The sequence below is a fragment of the Convolutriloba macropyga genome, chromosome 2, assembly GCF_964194025.1.
Source record: "Convolutriloba macropyga chromosome 2, txConMacr16.3, whole genome shotgun sequence".
Classification (NCBI taxonomy): Eukaryota; Metazoa; Xenacoelomorpha; order Acoela; family Convolutidae; genus Convolutriloba; species Convolutriloba macropyga.
In genome coordinates, this window is record NC_134469.1 from 43,558,917 (window position 1) to 43,582,458 (window position 23,542).

Below are 23,542 nucleotides of genomic sequence, written 5' to 3' on the forward strand. Positions count from 1 at the left end.
GAACAAAAAGATTTGTTTTTGTTGGGTCCTGAATTATAGTATTCTTTTTTTGAAAAGTTCTGTTTTTGTTCTAAGAATAATATCTGCTATATGGTTTCACAATGTCTTTTAAGGTCGCAATGTTGACTGCGCATTTTCATTTTTTTCAGACGTTATCTCATGGCAATTGTTGGCCTTCTCACTTTTTAGGATTCTCGGTATTTGAGCATACCAGTTGTGGCAGTTTTTCAACTTAATCAAATGTTTTTAATAATGTGGAATTTTTGTGAGGCAAAAAGTAAATGTTTTAGGACAGGGGGTAATAGTTTTGACTGTTCTTACGGTTTTGCTTGTGACATTTTTGCTTCGATTTGCTTCTGGAGTTCTTCCGACTATCTTTTTTGTCAACAGGATTTTTATTACGACCATATGGCGTCACAATCACTGTAAATCTGATTTTTGTTCGTTCGTTCATGCAATTTCAACTGAATTGTGTGCGTGACCTTATTTCTTACTCTTAGTGGAGAGAAGGTTTCGTTCATTGGCGTGATTTAGTTTTTGGTCACACCTGAATTACCTCACTATCAAACACGACTTCTCATTCTGAAAATGACTTTTCTTTCCTTTAGTAAACTGAAACTGACTTTTCTTTACTAAACTGGCTTTTCTTTACTTCAAAGAGATAAGGTCAAGGAAGTGCATTTCACTCATTTGAAGAGAATTTGAGGACAGCTAAGGGAAGCAGCAATAGGTTAAACAGATTCCTAATCAAAATATAACATCTAAGCATTCTTTTCAGGCCTGTTTCTGTTTCGGTCTGTTTCTTTTACTCTTTTTGAAACTGCAGTTCTACGAAGGTATTGCGGCTCTTTTCTGGCACTCTTTCACCTTTTTTTTTATTTTTGTTCGATTTACGTATATAGGTGCTCGACTTTGCTACTTGCTATCTATGTTGCGTTTTTCTCACAAGGTTATCGTTAATTTTACGTTTGGCTTGAGGCACATTGTTTCAGTTGTATGAGTTCAAATTCATTTCCTAAGCAGTCATTAATTCATTGCATTAATTTTTGCATAAGCGATTTACCACAAATTTTTTTGGTTAAGTTAATGGCCTTATAACACCGCGAAAGATGAAAGAGATAGTTTAACTTTGTGATTCTGGGATTCTGTTGATAATTTGGGTGATAATTTGGGATTCTGTTTTGCAGCTTGCTTGTTTGGAGGCCTGAGCAGAAAAGTGTTGAAGTTGAGGGGAGTGACAGTGGTGCTGGTTGGATCTCTCGTTCATATTGTCTCAATGTTCCTCATATTTATCAATCTGCCTACAGATGCACCCAATGCCACAACTTATGCCACGGGATACATTAACCCAAAGTGAACAAACTATTCATGAGTTATGCGGTTTCAGGAGCAAGTATTTTCCGGCAACGCATAGAGTATAAAAAGACAGTTTTCTAAGAGCATCTCACTTTTAAGTTCCTTCAATTTTTTTTAGCAGCATTCCGATTGAGATTTCAGGTGATATGCAAAGATCAGACTACCTTATTCTTATGTTGTCGAAGTTTTCATTGCATAAATAAATTTTTTCGAGCAAAATAAATCAATTAAAGGCTTTTTGGCTAATTTTGGAACATGATCAGACAATTTTTTCCTTGAAAGTTTCAATATACTGTAAAATAAATAGAAAGGAGATTTTTGTAACGCTGTGATGATATTGGTAATTACTATAAGTTTTGGGCAAAGTTCCAGGTTTTAAATTGTTCTCAAACGATTTTTTTCAGCAATTATTAGAACTGTGGTCTTTTTAATAGCCGCAAAGCGATAGTTGAGGCTATTATTGGCCTTCTCTTGGTTTTTAATTGCTCTAAAACGAAGTTTGTAGCATTTATATTGGACCTGTGGTCTTTTTTAATAGCTGCGCAGCGATAGCTGGGGCTATTATTGGCCTTCTCTTGATTTTTTTACAACTCAAAAAATTTGAATTGTTTTGGGGCGCTGTCTTTTTACGACTCGAAGAGGAGTATTGGAGAAGTCCTTTTTTTTAATCACTTTAGTTGGAGGGAATTTTGAAGCAGGAAATGAAACGCGTGAAAAATTTTAGAGTGGTTTGGGTGCTGAACAAAAGTGAAGAGGGGAGCGAAAAGAGAGTGGTTTTTTGTTCATTCCGCTGTTTTCGAGAGAGCGAAAAATTGCGGTGTGGAAAAATTTCTGTAAGCGAACGAAATTTTTTGTTCACGTGCGGCTTTTTAAAACCGTTTTTTGTTAATTTGTTTTGGTTTAGAAGTCTTATTATGATATTGTGTGAATTTTAAGGTTGCTTTAGTAGTGGTTTGTAGGTTTTTGGTCATTAATAAGAATTTTATACCATTTTGCTGGTTTTTCAGCTATTTTGCTGAATTTTAGGCAAATTTTACCAATTTTTTGCGTTTTGTCTTGTTACATCGCTTTGTATGGGCTCTGAATAGACGCATGTTAGTTACTGAGTCTTTAGATACCAAGTGATTACATTTTCTTAGGTTTTAAACGATTTTTTTGTTAAGAAAAATGACAATAAACTGAAACATTTTTAATTATTTTTCTTAATTTTTTGCTGTTTTTCGCTTTTTTTTCTAAACTTAGAGAAGTTTCTTAGCCTATTCGGTTTTCCTATTGTTTTGGAAGTTTTTCAGTATTCTTTTTGCTCCATTTACAGTTTTTTGGCTCTATGTGCTCTTGTGAAATCAAAAAAGCTTATTTTTTTCTAAGATCTCTTTCAAGTTGTTTTTATATGCTCTTTGTGTTCTTCAAGTTTCTATAGCATTTGGGGATGCCTATAGTCCAATTTAATTGTTTTTGATGCTTGTTGATTATTTTGATTTCAGTTTTGAGTCATTTTATTAAAGATAATTCAGTAATTTTTATGAAGATTTCCGCGAATTTTTGTGATTATAAATTTTTGCTGAAATCTTCTGATTCTGCTTTTTGCTACTTTTTAGTATTCTACCTTTTGATAGGAACTTTTCTAGAGATTTTGATGGAATGTATTTAGAGCACTTTTTAATGACAGATTTTACTAACTTTTCTTAATCTCTTTACCTTTTTTTAATCAATTTTATTGGAGTGATTTTTGAAGTAATTTTTATGAAGATTTCCGCGAATTTTTGTTATTATAAATTTTTGCTGAAATCTTCTGATTCTGCTTTTTGCTACTTTTTAGTATTCTACCTTTTGATAGGAACTTTTCTAGAGATTTTGATGGAATGTATTTAGAGCACTTTTTAATGACAGATTTTACTAACTTTTCTTAATCTCTTTACCTTTTTTTAATCAATTTTATTGGAGTGATTTTTGAAGTGGGAAATGAAACGCGGAAAAAAATTTGGAGTGATTTTGGCGCTGGAAAAATCTGAGTCGAGCGAAAAGGGAGTGGTTTTTGTTCATTCAGCTGTTTTTGAGACAGCGAGAAACTGATGTCTGAAAAAATTTTCTCTAAGCGAGCAATTTTTTTTTCACGTGCGGCTTTTAAATGGAGTTTTTTCCAACTTTTGATGGTTATGAACTTTGATTATGATATTGTATTAGTTTTAGGCTTGTTTCGATAGGAATTGAAGTGTTCAAGTAGTTAATTTGAGTTTACTGCTAATTTGGAGGATTCTGATCAGTTTTGCTGATTTTTAAACAAAAATTTTAACAAAAATTGGATTTTTTGTTTTAATGCTTTAACAAGGGAATCGAATAGAAGCTTGTTGCTTAAGATATTTTCGGTTACCAATTAACTAAAGTTCTCTTGGTATCTTTTTTTCTTGGGAAGTTTGGTAGAAAAATTGAGAATTTTTAAACCATTTTTCTTATTTTTCTCTTTCAATTTGAGAAGTTTCCTAGCCTATTATGACTTGCCCATTGTTTTGCGAACTTTTCACTGCTCTAATTGCAAAGGAACTTTACTCGGTTTTATGCTTCCTTGTGCTATTAAAAAAACTTATTAGTTTGCTCTTATCTTTTACTTATTATATTGTTCAATTTGTGTGCGAATGCTGTTTCTATTCTTCCTTATTTTTTATGGCATTTGTGGAGGTTCAGAGTTCACAACAGTTGTTCTTTTTTTAAGTCATAAGTATGGGTAATTTTATCCTTCGAGTCGTTTCCGGAATTCTTCCGGCTATGTTTTTTTTAAGATCTGTTCACACATTTTTATGATTTTTGAAGTCAAATTGGAGTAGTGATTTTGGTCACGCCGAAACAGGAAATGGAGCGAAAAAGCGAGTAGTTTTGCGGCGTCAATTTTTTTCGCTCTAAATTTAAAGTAGAGTGAGAAAACTGTGTTTGAACAAAAATTCGGTTTCTCGGTAGTGATTTTTTGTTCACATGCGGCAATTTCACTGACTTTTAAGGTTTTTTCGATTTTTTGGATCAGATTTTTTTTTAAAATGATTTTCCCAATCCGTTCACAGCTCTTTCTAGGCTTAGTTTTTTGTTTGAATTAAATTTTCATTTCTCGATTGTGGTTTTTTGTTCACATGCGGCATTTTGACACTGATTTTTGTTTTTTTTTGTTTTTTTGATCTGATTTTTAAAAATGGTTTTTGTCAATTCACTCATAGTCCATTCTAGGTCTAGTTTTTTTGTTTAGTCAATGAAAATTCTTTGAATTGTACGTCAGGACTTGTCCTGCTATGTTTTTTTTTTAAGATCTGTTCACACATTTTCATGATTTTTGAAGTCAAATTGGAGTAGTGATTTTGGTCACGCCGAAACCGGAAATGGAGCGAAAAAGCGAGTGCTTTTGCGGCGTGAAATTTTTAAATTCTAATTTCCAAGTAAAGAAAAATTCGCTTTCTCGTTAACGGTTTTTTGTTAACATGCGGCAGTTTCACTTAAATTTTAACTGTTTTTTCGATTTTTTGGATCGGATTTTTTTCTAAATGGTTTTCCAATCCATTCATAGTCCGTTTTAGGTCTAGTTTTTTTAGTCAATGAAAATTCTTTGAATTGTACGTCAGGACTTGTCCTGCTATGTTTTTTTATTTCGTCGTCACGATTTTTGTTACGACCATATGACGTCACAACCACTTCAAATCTCGTTTTTGTTCATTCGTTCATGCAATTTCAACTGAAGTGCGTGCGTGACGTCATTTTTCGCTCTTAATGGAGCGAATTGTTTTGTTCATTTGTGTGATTAAATTTTTGGTCACACCTGACTTGCCTCACTCACAAAAATGACTTCCTCACTTTGAAATTGAGTTTTATTTATTTTAATTCAAAGAGATAAGGTTAGATGGGTGTGTGTCACTCTAAATGAAGGCTATTAGAGAGCAGCTAATAAAGGCAGCAAAAACTTACACATATTTTCAAAATATAACATATCAGCCTTCAATGAAAAGACGAGTTTTTTTTGGTCTGTCTTTTTTTTTTACTGTTTTGAGACTGCAGATCTACGATACGAAGCTATTGTGGCTATTTTCTGACAATCTGCCAGCTATGTTAATTCGATTTTTTGCTCAACCGATTTTTCCTCTGACGCATTTTGACCGTTGTTCCCATCAACCCCCCTCCCCCGCTGCGCTCACACATCACGTCCCTTCAATTAAGCTAAAGCTAGCCTCACTAAACCGTAGCTGGCTATTGAAGAAGCCAACCGCTCGTTAATTGTTTGAGATCAATTCGCCCGACGTAAGTCACTTATGTTCTTTGCATTCAAAGAATTGCTTTTGAGAAAAGCAGTTATTGTAAATGCTCTCGAAGAGAAGCAATTATAGTAATCGTGTGCGTCTTTTTTAGTGCATTTTTTTTCGCTTGACCGTTTTTTTACTTATCGAGTGACTTTTACGCCCTTGACTTTCTGCGTGATCTAATGTTCTCTCTCATTCAGAGTTTCAAGAAGTTGAACTCAATTGGCGGCAATTTAATTCTAAAATCCAAATGATAAGGGCGACGAAATTGGTGCCTTTTTTCACTTTAAATCATAGTAGTGGTATATATTAACCGCTAATGAGGTTATTTGAAGCTACCTTGTGACATTCTTTGTCCCAATCAGGCTATCCCCCACCCTACTGAAGCAGGCTGCAATTGATTCGAGCTCCTACTAGCCTTTCAAGAGCAATTCTTGCGACGTTAGTCGGTTATGTTTCTAAGACATTTCAGACCTTTTTCAATAACTTTGAGTTCTCAAAACGTAATAAACAGGTAAAGCTCAGTGAGTCTGAAGTTTCATTAGAAGCCCTTAGCTTTTTTATTTGCCTTCAAATGCTGAAACTGGTGGAGCTTCTGGGAAGGCCTTAATTTAAGTTTAAATGGTCTTTTTCAGGAGGGTTTGAGCCTAAAATCGTGCAATTTTTCACGTTTGTTCTTCATTTTTTGAGTTTTTTGTTTAAGCAGTCCTGAATTGCCGTTTTAAAACTTGATAAAGGTCTTTCGCTTGAGATAATTACTGTTTATGTCCATTTTGTTAACTATGTGTTTTGGTACTGCTAACATAAACAGCAATTTTAACGTTTTTAGTAATTTTGTCATTTTTTCTAGTTTTTCCAGCCTCAGTGGCGCGGAAGGAAAGTTTGTAGAATTAGAATTGGCTTCCGTCCAAGTTTCTGAAGACATTGAAATTGTTCTGGAGATACTACTATAACAAATGTTAGCAACATTTCTTTAAGGTTTGCTATTTTCACCTTTTTGAGTTTTTTTTACTTTATCCAGCTCCATAGGGCAGGCAACGTCCTATGGGGTTGAGGATTAGGTTTCTGCGTAGTTGGTAGTGGTCAGTGAAATGGTTTTCATCATTTTAATATCATGAGTTTTTTTTCATTTTGTGATAAAGTTTGAATATTTCTAATTTTCTGAAAGTTGTTATTTTCCGAGTCTATCAATCCTTATGGGCCAATGAGACGTTTTGGGGCTTGGAATTGGGCTACTGGATAGTTTCTGTAGACATTGAAATGGTTCTGAAGATTTTAATATAAAGGATTTTATCCAAATCTGTAAAATTTGCAATTTTTTTCAAATGGTTTGAAAATTTCTTTTTTTCTGAGTTTATTGATCTTTAAGGGCAAATGAAGTTTTTGCAATTAAAAAATTGTTTCGATTTTTTTAATTGTGGGATGTTTAGAAACTTTGATTAATTTTTGCAGTTTTAGTTTTTTAAAAAGTCACATTCCAGTTTTTGGAAAATATCTTTATTGTCCAATAAACCCCTTTCAAGGCTTGTGCGTGGCCTAATCAGTCAATTCTAATGGATCAATTAGGCCGTCAGGAAATTAGAGTTTCAGCAGTTTATTTTAGTTTCCCAAATGCTGAGACTGTGGTCATTTGGCTGGCATTGCCCAATTGATTTGCTGGTCAGATAGAGTAATTTTAAGATTTTCATTTAATTCTGTGCATTGTATTTCAGGACTTGTCCTGGCATTGCCCAATTGACCTGATGGTCAGATGGAGTAATTCTAAGATTTTATTTAATTGTCTGCATTGTATTTCAGGACATGTCCTCCTATATTTTTTTTATTTCGTCAAGATTTTTATTGCAACCATATGACGTCACAATAACATCAAATCTGCTTTTTGTTCATTCGTTCATACAATTAACACTGAGTTGTGTATCTGACTTCATTTTTTAAATAGTGGAGAGTTATTACTTTCATTTGCTCGAAAAGAGAAAGTTTTCAAGTATGTGCATTATATGTCGATTCGTTTTGTATTATTTAAGATAATTGAAGTTTTCTTTTTGTTTGTTCACTTAAAATCGGTTGTTTCCATAGATTGTAGTTTTTCAATAAGTACGTTTTTGTCGAAGTGGACTATTGCGTCGTTTTTGAATCTTTTCCACCCATATTATTTAAAATGTTCTTACTTTTTAATAAATTTTAGTCAATTTGAGATGGTGTTACTTGTATAAACTAAAGCAGGAATTAATGCCGAAATACAAGAGGTTACGTTTGTAAAACAAATTTTCGTTTCTTTGTAAGTGGTTTTGTTCACGTGCGGCATTTTGACTCTGATGTCGACAGTGTTTTTTAAAAGCCGTTATTTGAGTTGAGAGCATTCAGAAATTAAGTCCGTTGCTAAAATAAGACGATTGTGAGAGCTGATGGCCCAGAGCCCATGTAGCGTAGTTGTTAATGTCCGCAACCCTCATGGAAGAGGTCACGGGGGCAAATCGCTCCCTAGTCAGAAGTTTTTGCACCATAAAAGGCTCTACCCTATGCCCACTTCTAAATTGTTTGCTTCGCCAGTCCATCGGGAGCTATTTGTCCGACATAAGTCGGTTTGTGTTTCATGCGCAAAATTTTTCAGAATTGGAAACGAATTGTGATTATCTTTCCACTCCGATCTCGAATAGCTTCTTTGTACGTGATGTTATATTGCTTCTCTCGTTAGCAGTGAGTTTTTAAACTTATCGTGCGATGACTTTTGATTATAACTAACTTAGCTCACATTTTAAATAACTTCTAAGACTAAAATTAGTGTAATTTCTGGTCACTCAGCCTTTTAAGGTCAGTAAAGGACTCTTATATAATGAAGGGAATAAAATGTTAATAGCAACGCCACGTGACCTTTATCAAAAAATTATATAGATTTTAAATTTCTCGGCACGTTTTACGCCCATCAATCAACTAGTAGTAGATTTTATCTAAATTATACAGTGGGCAGGTCTATTGAACAGCTATATTCGACAGTTTAATGAGGTTGGTTCATTTCTAGTTATTGTGAGGTTTATTTTCTGGTTTTTCTCAATGAATTTGCTTTGATTTAGCCTGACCGTTTTCTTCTAGAATATACTAGCATGTTTTGCGGCAATCCCTCAGGTAGTTCTGTAAATGTTATCTAAATTATATTGTGGGCAAGTCTATTGAAGAGCTTTATCCGACAGTCTACTGAGGCTGGTTATCTTTCTTTTGTCTTGAGGTAGAGAATATGATGCTGATAGATGCCTCAAAATTGTGATATAAAAGATTTGCAATTCAAAGTATTGCTGGCTATTTTTTTCTGTTTAGTGAGTACATTGCCTTCTTATGCTCCTTCCTACTAGGATTTGGAGACGGATGCATTCAAACAGAGGTAACTTTCTCGAAATTTACATAACAAATGAACTCTTTATGCATAATATGTTGTGTTGCAGATTATGAATATATTGGTGCTGAGCTACCCCGAGGATTCGGCGCCTGCTTTTGCATTATTCAAATTCTCGCAGGTAAGTGAAGTGTTCTTCAGGACAGGGAACAGGGTTGTTGCTGGTTAAAACACGAATAATAGTTTTCATTAGCTGCTACAGCTCTGTGTCGTTGTTTTCTTGCCAAGTTTGGAGTGATCACACTTCACATTACGGAAAGCTATTTTGATCTGGAATCTTCAGCATGATTAGTCAGAGAAATAATCAATTCTCTCATACGATGTTTGAAGCAATTATTGTAATCGTGTCTTTTTTACGACTCGAAGAGGAGTATTGTTGTTATTCAACAAGTTTTGTACTACTCGAAGAGGAGTATTGGTATTATACTGTTTTTTTTAATAGCCGCCCTCATCTTCTCAGCCGGCTATTATAGCGCTCCTATTTTTACAATTCAAAGAATTTGAATTGTATTGGGGCGCTGTCTTTTTTTTTTTTTAAGATCTGTTCACACATTTTCATGATTTTTGAAGTCAAATTGGAGTGGTGATTTTGGTCACGCCGAAACAGGAAATGGAGCGAAAAAGCGAGTGGTTTTGCGGCGTGAATTTTTTTCGCTCTAATTTTAAAGTAGAGTGAGAAAACTGTGTTTGAACAAAAATTCGGTTTCTCGGTAGTGGTTTTTTGCTCACATGCGGCAATTTCACTCTTATTTTTACTGTTTTTTCGATTTTTTGAATCGGATTTTTTTCTAAGTAGTTTTCCCAATCCGTTTACAGCTCATTCTGGGCCTAGTTTTTTGTTAGAATCAAAATTACATATCTCACTTGTGGTTTTTTGTTCTCACTAGCAGCATTTTGACATTGATTTTCTGTTTTTTTTTGTTTTTTTATCTGATTTTTTTAGAAATGGTTTTCCCAATTCACTCATTGTCTGTTCTAGGTCTAGTTGTTCGTTAAGTCAGTGAAAATTCTTTGAATTGTACGTCAGGACTTGTCCTGCTATGTTTTTTACTTCGTCGAATAAAAAAATGTTTCGCTTTACCTCATTTTGCCGCCTTTTCAACATTTTGCGTGAAATCTTTTTGACTCCTCTAGGCTAGTTTCTCTCTTCTCTCATTCTGCTAAAAGTGATTTTGAACATCAGTTGCTCAGCAAAGCAATTCAAAATGAACAGAGTCAGTAGAAAAAATTGAAGTCAGGAATAGAAACGGGATAAACCCATAAAGCCCAATTTTAGATGCCCGCTATTTGAACGTCGTTTTTATAAGTATTAGTTACCTCTCTCTAATGCTTATTGTTATTGATAGTAGCCCCTGTAGCCTCTCTCTAAGAAACAGAAGTATAATCAACTACGAAATGGCATCAAAATAAATCGGACTCAAAAAAATGTTTTTGTACAAAAATCTTTTTTTTCAATATCTTCTGTTATTTCAATCCCAATCATGCTTATTGGAATCAACGGCGGCTATTTTCCGGCAATCTGCCGGGTATGTTTAATTGCTCTCAAACGAAGTTTGTAGCAATTATACAAGTGCTGTTTGTCTTTTTGACCGATTTGAGCGGTCATAAAGTTCTCTTAGAGCCTTTCAGATCACTAGTCTTCAATTATGCAATTCACAGAAACTGTCTTGGAGACTTATACTTATGGTGTGAATGGCGGTTCTTAGAAGTTGATCACCCCCCCCCCCCCCCCAAAAAAAAAAAACACACATCAGCCCCCATCTCCCTTCACCCCCACCCCTGCACATCGTTTGGGTCGTAAGGGTCCCGTGCAGCCAGAGAGCCCCCACTGACCCCACCACTGTTGCCCCACTCCCTCCTCAGCCCCCCGCTGCGCCCACCTCACGCCCTTTAATTAAGCTAAAGGTAGCCGCACTAAACTGTGGCTAGCTACTGATGAAGGCAACCGCTTGCCGGTCGTTTGAGAGCGATTCGCGTGACGTTAATCGGTAATATTTTATAGCTGTAAGCTGAGCTTAGCTATATTGCGGTGTTCTTGGTTTTTAAATTTCAATTATGAGTTGTATTGGAACGCTCTCGTTTTTTAAAGATCTGTTCACACATATGATTTGGAGAGGTTTACAAATGATATTCACAAATGATTCGAAGCAAATTGGAGAGGTGGTTTTAGTCACACGGAAACCGGAAGTGGAGTGAAAGTGGCGTGAATATTTTTTTGTTTTATTGTTAAAGCCAACTGAGAGAACCTAGTGTTTGAACAAAAATCAGCGTTCGCGTTTGTTTTTGTTGTTCACTTGCAGCAGTTTGATTCTGATTTTCAATGTTTGGTTTGACTTTTTGTAATTGGATTTTTTATAAATGGCTTGCCCAAACGATTAATAGTCCATTATAGGTCTAGTTTGTTTGTTAAATCAGTAAGATTCTTTGCATTGTAGGTCGAGACTTGTCCTGCTATGCTCTTGTTTCGTCGTCTGGCGCTCTTTTGCGTTTTACAATTTTTCTGGAATATTCTTCTGCTTGACTTTTTCACGCTTGATTTCTTGCTTTTTACTTGACCTAAATTGCGCGCTTTCAGAAATTGCCTGTTGCTAAAACAAAAGATTTTGTAAGTAAACGTTAACAAGGGCCTGATAACCAATTGTTTAATGTTTCCGACTATTACGCCGGGGATTGCGGTTCGCTCTCCTTTTTGCAGCCAGAAATGATCTGTGATAGAATCATAGATTTGAGTTAAAAATCTTTCAGGTGGCCGCAATGATTTCCAACGCATTTCTATCTATTTTACGGTATGCAAATCTCTTACGAAGCCTTTTCGGTCTGCTGCAATGTTATAACGATTTGAATAGAAGTATTGCTGTCTACAAGTTTTGACAAGGCAACAAATTTGGATTGTACTGGTGCTCTGTCTTGTTTACAATAAAAGAATCTTGATTGTATCGGTGTTCTTACTGTTTTGTGATCCAAAGAATCTGGATTGTTCTGGTGCTCTGTCTTTTTCATTACTCGCAGAAGAATAATGGCGATCTATTCATTTTAAATAGGTGTCTTCTATAGGTGTTTAGGTCAATCAGATAGAGAGAGAAAGAGAGAGAGAGAGAGAGAGAGAGAAAATAGAGTTGTGTAATTTTCATGCAGCACTCTGAGAGAAAGAAAGTGAGACAAATAGGTGTAAAAAATTTAGCGCTAAGCGAGATATTTTTAATCACCTGCGGTTTTTTAACTCTTAACTTTTGCACTCAGCTTTCTCATTTATCTAAGCTCATAATAATACGTTTGAAATCCTTTTTTACTCTTTGATACGAGTTCAGATTTGTAGATGTAACCTTGAGCCATTTTCTCAAATTTTGGATTCTTTTTTTAGCAGTTTCTTTGTTTTCTACTTCAAATTTTTTTTTAGCATTTTTGATGTTATTTTTGAGGAAGGTTTGTTAAAGAAAATGTATTATTGTCAATCGGATTTTGCCCACTTTTAGGTTTCTAATTTTCCTATGTTTCTAGTTTTGAGATTTTGCAATTGTTTTTTTGTGTTTTTTAATCAAGAGCTATGCTGGAGTTACTGCTACAAGAAAGTGACACTTTAAGGTTATACAGAGCATTTTACACGGATATAATTTATACACATTTGTAATTTTTTTGTTGTTTTTTAATTCTTGTTTTATGTCTTTGAAAGAATTTGGGTGGGTCATTGATGGAGCAGAAGAGTTTTCAATGGGCGTTTTTGGAAGAATTGTTGTGAAGTACCGCTTTAGCAATTTACAATGACTCATGTAGAAGTTTTTTTTAGTTTTTTTTGTTTTCTCCCACGTTCCTCGGTTTTCTGTACTATCTCTTTGTTTTCTACCATTTGATTGCTGTTTTTGAGTGAAAACTGTGTAATTGCACGTTAATTTGTCAATAGTTGTCTTGAAGTTGCAGCTTTGAAGAGTTCTTCAGATTTTTTGTCTTTGTTATCAGATCTGGTTTTTCTCTTGAGATTTTTTATTAGTTTTCAAATGATTTGGTTAATAACGTAGGATATTATTTTTGTTTAGTGAGTATTTGGCTGGATTCTGAGTGAATATCTCCGAGTCTGTTCTGGATTCTTCCGTAATGATTTTCTTACGACTCGAAGAGATGTAATGGTGGTCTTTTTTATATCGGTGACTTTTATATTTCGGGAAAGTGATTTAGAGGAAGTCACATGCAGTACTTGGAAAGAAGTGTTAAGGTCAGTCTGCTATCGAAATCAGAAAGTGTGAAAAAGTAGGCGTAAAATATTAGAGCTAAGCGAGGAAATTTTTGAGCACGTGGGTTTTTGTACAGCAAATTTCTAGTTTTAACTCTCAACTTTTCCTAAAACGTAGTTTTTCTCAATCATAGAAGCTTGGATTTAAATTTTGGAACCATTATTAACAGTTCGAAGCAAATATTAGTGCTTGAGTAGCAATTTTGATGTATTGTCATTTTCGATTTTATTTGTTTTTATCAGTTTATTTATCCTTTTTTTTTAAAAAAAAATTGGTTTGTTGGCCAGCTTTTGTTTTTTAACTGTTTTGTTACTTTTTTAATCGATGTTTTAAGGCCGTTCTGCCTCTTTCTTTTACTTTTCGGCTTTGTTCTTTTCTGCGTTTTGTTGCTGAAGTGTGGCATTTCAATGTTATGCAGTCCAATTCTTACTGAAATTTAAGAATTTTTGCACGCTTCTTTCTAATAGCTGCGAAGTGATAGCGGCAATTATTGGGGGCATTGTGGTTTTTAATAGCCGCCTCATTTTCTCATCCGGCTATTCTAGCGCTTCTATTTTTTTCTTCGTCGAATAAAATTTTTTTGCTTTACCTTAGTTCACAGCTTGTTCAACATTTTGCATGCAATCTTTTTGACTTCTCTTGGCTAGTTTCACTCTTCTCTCATTCTGCTGAAATTGCTTTTAGACAGCAGTTGCCCAGCAAAGCAATTCCAAACGAACAGAGTCATTATCGAAAAACGAAATCAGAAATAGAAACGGGATAATTACATAAAGCCCAGTTTTAGATGCCCGTTTCTCGAACTTGGTTTTTATATGTCTTGTTTACCATCTCGAATGCTAATTGGCATTGATACTGGCTCCTGTATCTTTCACTATGAAACAGGAGTATGTTCAACTACAAAATGACATCAAAATAGTTCGCACTTCAAAATTGTTTTTCTACAAAAAATCTTTTTTTCATTATTTTTTCACTTTTTATTAACTGCTTTTATTAAATAGTATTATATATTGTATGCGAAACATGACAAGGACAAAGTCAACCAGTAGTGGTTCAGACCTATTATGTCCACATTGCTCGTCAACAGTTGATGAAACTACAAATTCTATTGGGTGCGACAAATGTGGTTGCTGGGTACACCACACATGCACAAAGATTCCAACTGAAGCGTTGACATACATGTCCACCGAAGGTGTCTTCTGGTTTTGCAATGAGTGCACTAAAGCCGTGAAGAAGCTTGTGAGATTGAAGACAACCAGAGAGATGGAATTCAAGGAAAACATAAACAACAGTCTACAGGAAATCAAATCGACACTCAGACCTGAAAGCTAAGTCAACTACCCCTGTAATTCCTCCCCAACCAAACCTGCTTAATGTCAACAGTGAAAGCTCCCCAAAGATAGATACCAGCTTGGAAATCAAAATTTCGGGTATACCAGAATTTTCCTCGCAACCAAATTCAAAATATTTGGACATTATGCAGCATGAGATTAAAGAGACTCAGCGAATCATTGATTTTCTTGGAGAAAATGAAAACACAGTTTCGAATATCAGACGATTAGGTAAATTTACCAAATCAAGTTCTAAAGCAAGATCGCTGTTAGTGACTTTCAACAATTCCTGGACGGTAAGCAAATTGATTGCAAACGCTCATAAAATTAAGTACTTTAATCAAGACAACGGAACAAAGATCTTTGTTAGCAAGTCTCTGACCAAGGAGGAACAAATCAAAGAGAAGGAATGTCTGATCAAACGGTATAAACTAATTAACGAAGAAGGATACCTGCGCAACAAATGTCGAATCTTCAATCAGAAACTCTTCTATGATGGGACTGAAATTGAGGTTTGTCAATGGTGACTAAATGTTAAACAGGAGTCCGAGGAATATCTCGAGTCATTTGTATTCAACATACGTAGTATAATCAATCGAGATAAACGCACTAAACTTGCTAACTACGTAATTTCAAGAAGTGTAGACTTCTTCATGCTTACAGAGACTTGGCTTCATTGCTCATTTCACGATAACGAACTCTTTCTTCCCAATTATGCAATATTTCGATCAGAAAGAAAAGCTGATAATAACACATCGAAACACGGAGGTGTTTTGATTGCTATCAAGAATCTTTTTGTCTCCAGAGAAATTCCCCTTTATACAAGCGTTGATGGAGGCGTCCTAGCATGTTCTCTCAGTTTTAATTCTCGGGATATTTTACTTGTGTGTTTTTATGCCCCACCGAACTCATCATGCCCCAGTCCTTACGCTATATCACAAGATCGTTATCTACTGTTTGAGGAAATCTTTACACTGTCAAAGTCCTTCTATTCAATAATTGTGTATGGTGATTTCAATTTGCCGGAAATTGATTGGCACGATTACTCAGCTAAGAACTCAGATACACAGAAATTTGTTAACCTAATTAGCTTTTACAGCTTTCAGCAAATCATTGATTTCCCCACTGCAGCCTCAGGTATCCTTGATCTCGTCTTAGTAAACCCAAAAACAGAAGTTATATCCTGCAAGAAAATTAATCGGGACATTAGTTTGTTATCGAATCATGATGCAATTACCCTTAAAGTTAGAGTCCGAATATCTAAGGGACACAAAGATAGTTTACAGCTTCTGTAAGGCTAGATTTGATGAAATGAATAAACAGATAACTGAATTACCTTTTCATGGATTTTTTTGGAGTAATATTAATGTTCTGCTTGAACAGTGGTACGATTGGATTAGACCCATAATATTTGAAAACGTTCCAAAAAGGACAATGCATCGATCTCAATTATCACCGTGGATTAAACCGCCTACGTCAAACGCCATTAAGAGCCTTGAAACAGCTAGAAGGAACAATGCAAACAATATAAAGAAAATAGCAATGCTAGAGGGCATTGCTGAAACGATGATTGAAGAAGATAAAGCAGATTTTGAATCAAAGTTAGCAGCATCCCGATCCACTGAGAAACTTTTCAAATACTACAGAAACTTCAAGTCGACCGCGATTCCAAGCTCTGTCTCCTTTAAGAACGAAATAGCCAATGATCCTGTTCGTCAATGCTCTCTTTTCTCACAATATTTTGCTTCAATTTTCAAAATTTCTTCCAGCTTCGTGCCAAACAATTCGCCTCCGTTGCTACCTTTATTTACAGATTTTGACATTTCCCAACAAACGATTGAAAAGATATGCGAAAATTTAGATGTTCACAAAGCAAAAGGTCCGGACGAAATTCCTGCAATTGTATACAAAAGATGTTTGAGGGCAGTCAGTAAATCCCTAAACCAAGTTTTTTACAAAATAAAACAAAATAGTGTTTTTCCAGGTAGCTGGAAAAACTCAATAGTCGTTCCCACCTACAAAAAAAGTTGTAAGTCTAATGTAGAGAATTATAGGCAGGTTTCTCTTCTTACAATTGCATCTAAAATTTTTGAACGTTGTTTGTTTGCGTGTCTTTAGCGGCACTTAGAACCAATTTTCCATCAAGCTCAATATGGATTTCGAAAAAGTCGCTCCTGCGTCGTTCAACTCTTGGTTTACCTAGAATCTATCTATAAATCAATTGATTCAAAAGAAATTATTGATATAATTTATACTGACTATGAGAAAGCGTTCGATAATGTCGATCACGGTATTCTCTTAACAAAACTATTCAATCTTGGTGTTCGCGGGAAAATTATCAAATTATTGCAATCTTATTTAATCGGAAGGACGCAAAGAGTTAGAATCAACAGTCATTTTTCTGAAAGCGTTAAGGTTACAAGTGGAGTTCCACAAGGATCTCTTCTGGCATCTCTCTTCTTTGTAATCTACGTCAACGATTTACCAGAAACTTGCAGAGCTGTTGTTCCTCGCCTCTGTGCCGAAGACGCTAAATTCATATCAGTTAACAAGTCCAGTCTTATCTGTCAAATGGATCTTACTAGAGTGATGAAATGGAGTGAACAACACAAACTTCCCTTAAACGTTGAAAAATGCTCTCATATCTCAATGTCTAATTCCATGCATCACTTCCGTTTCTCCGGAACCTTGATAGAAAAAGTACACATACAGAAAGATTTAGGAGTTTATGTAACAAAGGATCTCAAGTGGGACATCCACATAAAAAAGTCCGCGAGCAAAGCGCTCGGAGTTCTGTTCATGTTGAAAAGAAGCTCACCACGCCTAACTCCGTGAGTTAAATTAAACTTGTACAAATCTATGGTATTGCCCGTTTTGTTATACGGAAGTGGTTGTTGGTTTGCTAATGTAACAAACACAAAAGTACTCGAAAGTGTTCAGAAAAAGAGTTTGAAATGGATCAACAACACGAGCAATAACAATTATAAAGAACTACTTTGTTTTAGTCGTATCTTACCGCTTTCTTTATATCTACAATTACAGGATTTACTTTTTCTTTCCAAATCTCTTACGGGTCACTTCAACTTTAACATTGACCAATTTGTCTGCATGAGGAACACCACACGCTCATTACGTAGTGACAACGATCTGAAATTCGACCATTCCAAACCACGTCTTGAAATTTGCCAGCAAAGCTTCTTCTATAGAACTTGTGCTCTTGTGAATAGACTTCCACAGAGTTTACAATTTGGAAATGCAGCGGGTTTGAAAAGTCGACTGCTCAATTTTCTGTGGCATCATTTTGAAACGAGTTACAATGAACTAGTCAGCGATACGTGGAAAATTTAACAGCAACCATGGACAAAGAAAGGGGACACGGTCCCCGCGCCCGACGACATCGAAGGGCCAAATCCCTACTACTACTACTACGACTTACCTCACTCAAAGACTTCTGAAATCACTTAAAGAAATTGTATGAACATTTACTAGCTAAAGGTCAATAGTGTGCACCAAAGTAGTGCCAAACGTATATGTCCTAATTCTTGAGTATAAGAGTCTTAAGTTTTTGATTTCGAATATTTATTTTTAAAACAGCTCTATTATGGCTTCCTGCTTATAGAGCGTATGTGTCTCAATAAATGACAGTCCAAATCTAACCCAAAAAGTTAGTGGTCTTTTAAAGGACTGTTGGTCAATCTGTCTGTCTTATTTCTTTAGTTGTTTGCATTCATGGAAGGCCATAAGCGTCGATCGCTACTATTTTCCTGTAATCTGCCGGCTATGTTCCTTTTTTCCCTTTTTTATTCATTGATTGGTCAGTGATCAAAGTTACATGGTTTTTGGGATTATTCAGGATATTTGAGACGAAACAATTTAAAGAGAGTATTATTAATAGCCGCCTCAGCTTCTCAGTCGGCTATTATAGCGCTCCTATAAAACATTCTACACACTCCGTGAAGTAAATTGCCCTATTCTACACACTCTCTAAAGTAAATTGTCCTCCTGTTGTTTAGAGAGCAATCTCGGGTATCGATTTTTTGATTTTTTTGAAAGGAAGTATTGTCTTCCATTTGATGTTTTTGTTTTCTGCTAAAGTGTTAAGGTGGTTTGTATGTCTGCTTTGCTCGTAAAGGTCTATGTATGCTTGTCTGTTTGGCTCCTAAATTTCAAAGGCTTCAGTTCTTCCAGTCAATCCTTTGGATTGTAAGCATAGTCTTGTTCTCTTATGTTCTTCTTGGAGTTGTGATTACACACTTTTTCGATGACTTCTTTCAAAACTGCATTAAGAGGTCGTTAAGACTCGTTGGAGGCCTCATACGGCTTTTAAAAGTTCACTAAGTGCATTTTCTGCTGAAGTTGTAGGTTTGCCTAAATTTAATGAGAAAAGGGCATTTTTTGACTCTTCTCATAAACTTCCTCTTTGACATAGTTTTTAATAGCCGCCCTCATCTTCTCAGCCGGCTATTATAGCGCTCCTATTTTTTTACAATTCAAAGAATTTGAATTGTATTGGGGCGCTGAGTTTTTTTTTAAGATGTGTTCACACATTTTTCAATGACTTTGAGCTTTCAAAACGGGATAAACAGGTAAAGCCCAGCGGGTATTAAGTTTAATTAGACGCCCAAAGTGAGCTTCAGTATTCCTTCAAGTGCTTAGAGTGGTGCAGCTGCTGGGATGGCCTTAATTAAAGGTTAAAAGGTCATTTTTAGGAGTTTTTGGGCTCAAAATGTTGCAATTTTTCATGTTTTTTGTGATTTTTTTAAATTTTATTTGTTTTAGTCTTACGTTGAAGTTTTTGAAAAATGATGAAGGCCTTTTGCGAGACAAAATAACTTGTTATGACCATTTTATGAGCTATATGTTTTGGTACTACAAATACAAAAATGCAAAATGATACTAACTTTTGCAAGTTTTTTTGAAAGTTTTTGTCATCTTTTGAGTTTTTCCAGATTCGGGGCCAGGAAATGTCCTTTGTGGTTTGACAATGGAGCACTGCATGGTTTCTAGTAATAATGGATTGGTTTTCAACATTTTAATGCCTCGAAATTTGGCATTTTTATATAAAATTTGCAAGTTTTTCAAGGTTTCCTAAAGTTTTTGTCATTTTTTGATATATGTCCATTCTCAAGTATCAGAAAACCTATTCCACGGTCTGATGAAAAATGACTGCGTGTTTGTTGGTTGCAATGGATTTGTTATCAAAATTTTAGCTGTTCGAATTTTTTGGTAAAATTTGCAATTTTTTAATTTTTTTGTCTTATACTCAGTTTTTCTTGCCTCAGTAGCCAGCTAACATCATCCAGGGTTTGATAATATGTTATTAGATAGCTGCTAGGGGGCAATTGAACGGTTTTCAACGTTTTAATAGAACGAACTTCTATTTTTTGAAATTTGAGATTTTTTCTAAAAATTATTGTCTATCGATCTTTGAGACAATGAATTTTTTAATGCTTAGAATTGGGTTAATGAATAGCCTCTAGAGACACAAAAATAATTCTGAAGATATTACTATCACAATTTTCAGCCAAATTTTATTAAATTTTGCAATTGATTGCATTTTTTTTATATTTTTCGGTCATTTTTGAGTTAATCGATCTTGAAGGGCCAATGAATTTTTTCAGGTCATGCAGATATAATACTGGACCGATTTCAAAAACAAAAAATTGTCTTGAACATATTTTTGAAACATGTATTTTTTAAAGGGATGAAGTTTTGCCTAAGGGAGTTGTAGTAATGAGTATATTTTTGTTTAGTTTGTTTGATTGTTTTAGTTTCTCAATTTTTTGAGATGATTTTGTTTGTGTTTTGGCTGGCTTTGTTCAATTGATCTACTGGTCAGGTAGAGTACTTTCAAGTTTTTCATTCAATTCTTTGAACTGTATTTCAGAACTTGTCCTATGTTTTTTTTCACTTCGTCGAACTTTTTTTTCGCTTTACCCATTTTTCCGCTTTTTCGACATTTTGCGTGAAATCTTTTTGACTTCTGTAGGATAGTTTCACTCTTCTGTCATTCTCAAAGTCCTTTTAAACAGCAGCTGCTCAGCATAGCATTTCAAAATGAAGAGAGTCAGTATAAAAAAGATCAAAATCAGAAATAGAAACGGGATAAACCCATAAAGCCCATTTTTTGATGCCCGGTACTTGAACATTGTTCTCATAAGTTTTAATTACTATCTATAGTGCTCATTGGTATTAATACTAGAACCTGTAGCCTCTCACTGAGAGACAGGAGTTTGTTCAAATAGGTAATGACATCAAAATAAATCGCACTTAAAAATGTTTTATACAAAAATCAATTTTTGTTGATATTTTCTTTTCTTTCAATCCCAATAGAGTTATGGGAATCAACGGCGGCTTTTTTACGGCAATCTGCTGGGTATGTTTCAAATCTTTGGATTTTATTTGAGGACTTGTCCTGCTATGATTTTTCGAGTTGAAGCAAGTTATTTTCTTATTGGAATTTTGACTTCTGTTTTAGACTTCTTTGACTTCTTTAACTTTTGTTTTCAAACATAAGACTTAACAGAAGCTTAGTTATTAGAATTTAGTAATTAGAAACTGCTGATGACATTCAACGTCCAAGGTCATTTTGAGAATTTTTCTTCCAATAACAGTGCCTCCTCCTCTTCCTCGTTGCCGTCGTCGTCCTCCTTCTCCTCCCCCCATCCACACTACAGACAGCCGCCCACCCCTCCCCTTCACACACGCAACCCATCTGCACCACGAAGCTACTACTACACTCCAAACACCCTATCCCTTTTTGCTCGTGCTACCGTTTTTGTGCGTTTGTTGTGGAGTATTCTTCGCTTTCAATTGACTTTTTCACGCTTAACTTTGCGTGATCTCTATTGCTCTCACTCCGAAATAAAGTTTTGGAGCATTTATTTTCTAAAATAAAAGTGATTTTTCAGCGATGGAGGAACAAAGCTGGTATTGCTTAGTGGTTATATATTTCAGACTGACATCGTGGAGGTCTCGGGTTTGCACGCCTCTGGTGTTTTTTTTGCACCCTCTAAAAATGTCTAAGCTACATACATCCCCGCTGAATAAATTGCCCCCTTCTTGAGACATAAACGCGATTCGGCAGAATACAATTAAAGTCTCTGTTCGCTAATTTTCTGATGTGTTTTTTTTGTTGTAGAGTTTGTCGTGTGCTGTGGCCTTCTTCTACAGCGGCTCTTTCAATCTCCCAACTCAACTGGGTATTCTGTTGGGCTCAAACATCATCAGTTCAACTTGTTTCTTTGCTGCCGACTGTTTTTAGCACTGACCAATCATCAATTATAGCGCCTGGCTCTATCATTACTGTATCCACATATCGACCGACGTTTTTCGTGCTACATAATTGAGCACTTTCTCTTGATCACGTCATCAATATAATATTTGTCTATTTAATTACTTTAGCTTAGTTCATATGTTTAGCTGTTATAGTGATTACGGAATTGAATACTTTATCATGTGGAGACTTTTACCGCCAAATGAACGTTAAATTGTGTAGGTCCTAAGTGTTTAATACCAAGAGTTAGGTGGTCTCAATGAGAACAAATAAATATAGAGCAACGAAATTGTAAACTTGCAGATAAATTATAGCTCAATGGATTATTAACGTCAAAGTTTGACTCAGACCGCGTATGATTGTGAACTGATGCGTGATGAAGATTGCGGTTGTTGTAATGCTGCGGGGGTTAGTTTTTCATCGAAATCAGGGTACGGGATAAAATATTTTACTCCGATTTAGCAAAAAATTGGTGTATTTGTGACATTCAGTTGTTTACGAGTGATTGGAACTGTGATTCAATTAGCGATGCTTCTTTTTAGATCTGATGATAAATTGTATCTCGCGATATTGACAAGCATGCAAGAGAGGAATTAACATGCCTCCTACCTTTGAGGTAGCGACCGACTGTCAGAGGTTGTAAATGCAGAACTGTTAGCGGGAAGCAAAATGAAAGGCTGGAACGACCCTCCCATTGAAAGCGTGCTTGCGGGCACATCAGTGAACCATTCGCAGACGAACGGGACAGTGGAAAGAGGTAGCGGGGATAACAATCCTTTCAGAGGGTATCTTCTAAGCAAGAGCACTTGCCATAAAAGAAGCCATTCGTCTGGTGGAACGTTTGCCACAGTCTCAAACGAATCAAAGACACGTCTGTCACCTTTAGTTGCAATCGCACCCGGACCTAATTTATTTCCGTCTCCCTCGGGAGATGGGGTATCGACTTTCTCCCCCAGAAAGGCTCAATTTAACGACAATTTTGCAGTGAGCCAATCTAATTGTGCAGTGCCACTAGTGCCTACTTTGTTTGTTCCAAACGAATCGAGGAGTCAGCAAAGCCCGCGAAGTACAGATGAAGCATTGCCAACGACCTCTAGTTTGTTTCCGAACGTGGACAATCGAAATAGTTTGTATTTATGTTCTACGCAAAACAGTGGATATCTAAGAAGTGCATCTACTGGTTGTCTGCAAGACTCTGTTGTGTTAGGAACTCAATATCAAGCTACCGCCAGTTCAAGTTCTTCAGCAGTAACGGGACATTCGACTCCACTTTTGGTTCCGAATCCTTCTATCCAATCTTCTGATCGAGGCTTGGGAACGGATGTAAGAGAGAACGAAAGATCAATGGCAGCTGTTTTGGCAGCGAAATTGAGTCACGTGCAATTGCAGGGTGGAGGCAATGACGTCAATATGTTATCATCACCCTCCCCGACTAACTTTTCTCCTTTTCTGGTACACTCTCCGTCTAATTTCGAAACACCCCCTAATTTATCGGGCGCCCCTTCGTTTTATTCGCCCACGGGAACATACAGTCCCTTGCGCCAAATGAGTGGTACAAACAAGGCGGGCACCTTTTCGAGTGGAACTAAATCGGAGGACAATATCGCTGTTCAGAATATACAGCCTACCTTTTCTGTACATGAAACGCCAAGTAAAGTGTCGTTGCTGGAGCGCATTTTTTCTGAAGATCCTTGTAA

At 35.7% G+C, this 23,542-nt stretch overlaps 1 protein-coding gene across 3 annotated transcripts in view; it reads left to right on the plus strand.

The window, feature by feature from the left end:
* The window catches only part of LOC142358684 (UNC93-like protein MFSD11), a 102,746-nt gene extending 80,714 nt beyond the window's left edge, over positions 1 to 22,032 (plus strand). For all 3 annotated transcript variants that reach the window (XM_075410195.1, XM_075410194.1, XM_075410196.1), the window contains 4 exons: positions 1,188 to 1,353; positions 8,940 to 9,003; positions 9,065 to 9,136; positions 21,711 to 22,032. In XM_075410195.1, the coding sequence (XP_075266310.1) occupies positions 1,188 to 1,353; positions 8,940 to 9,003; positions 9,065 to 9,136; positions 21,711 to 21,833 (425 nt within the window). In that variant the 3' untranslated portion in view covers positions 21,834 to 22,032. The remainder of the gene's footprint in view (positions 1 to 1,187; positions 1,354 to 8,939; positions 9,004 to 9,064; positions 9,137 to 21,710) is intronic.
* The last annotated feature ends 1,510 nt before the right edge of the window (positions 22,033 to 23,542 follow it).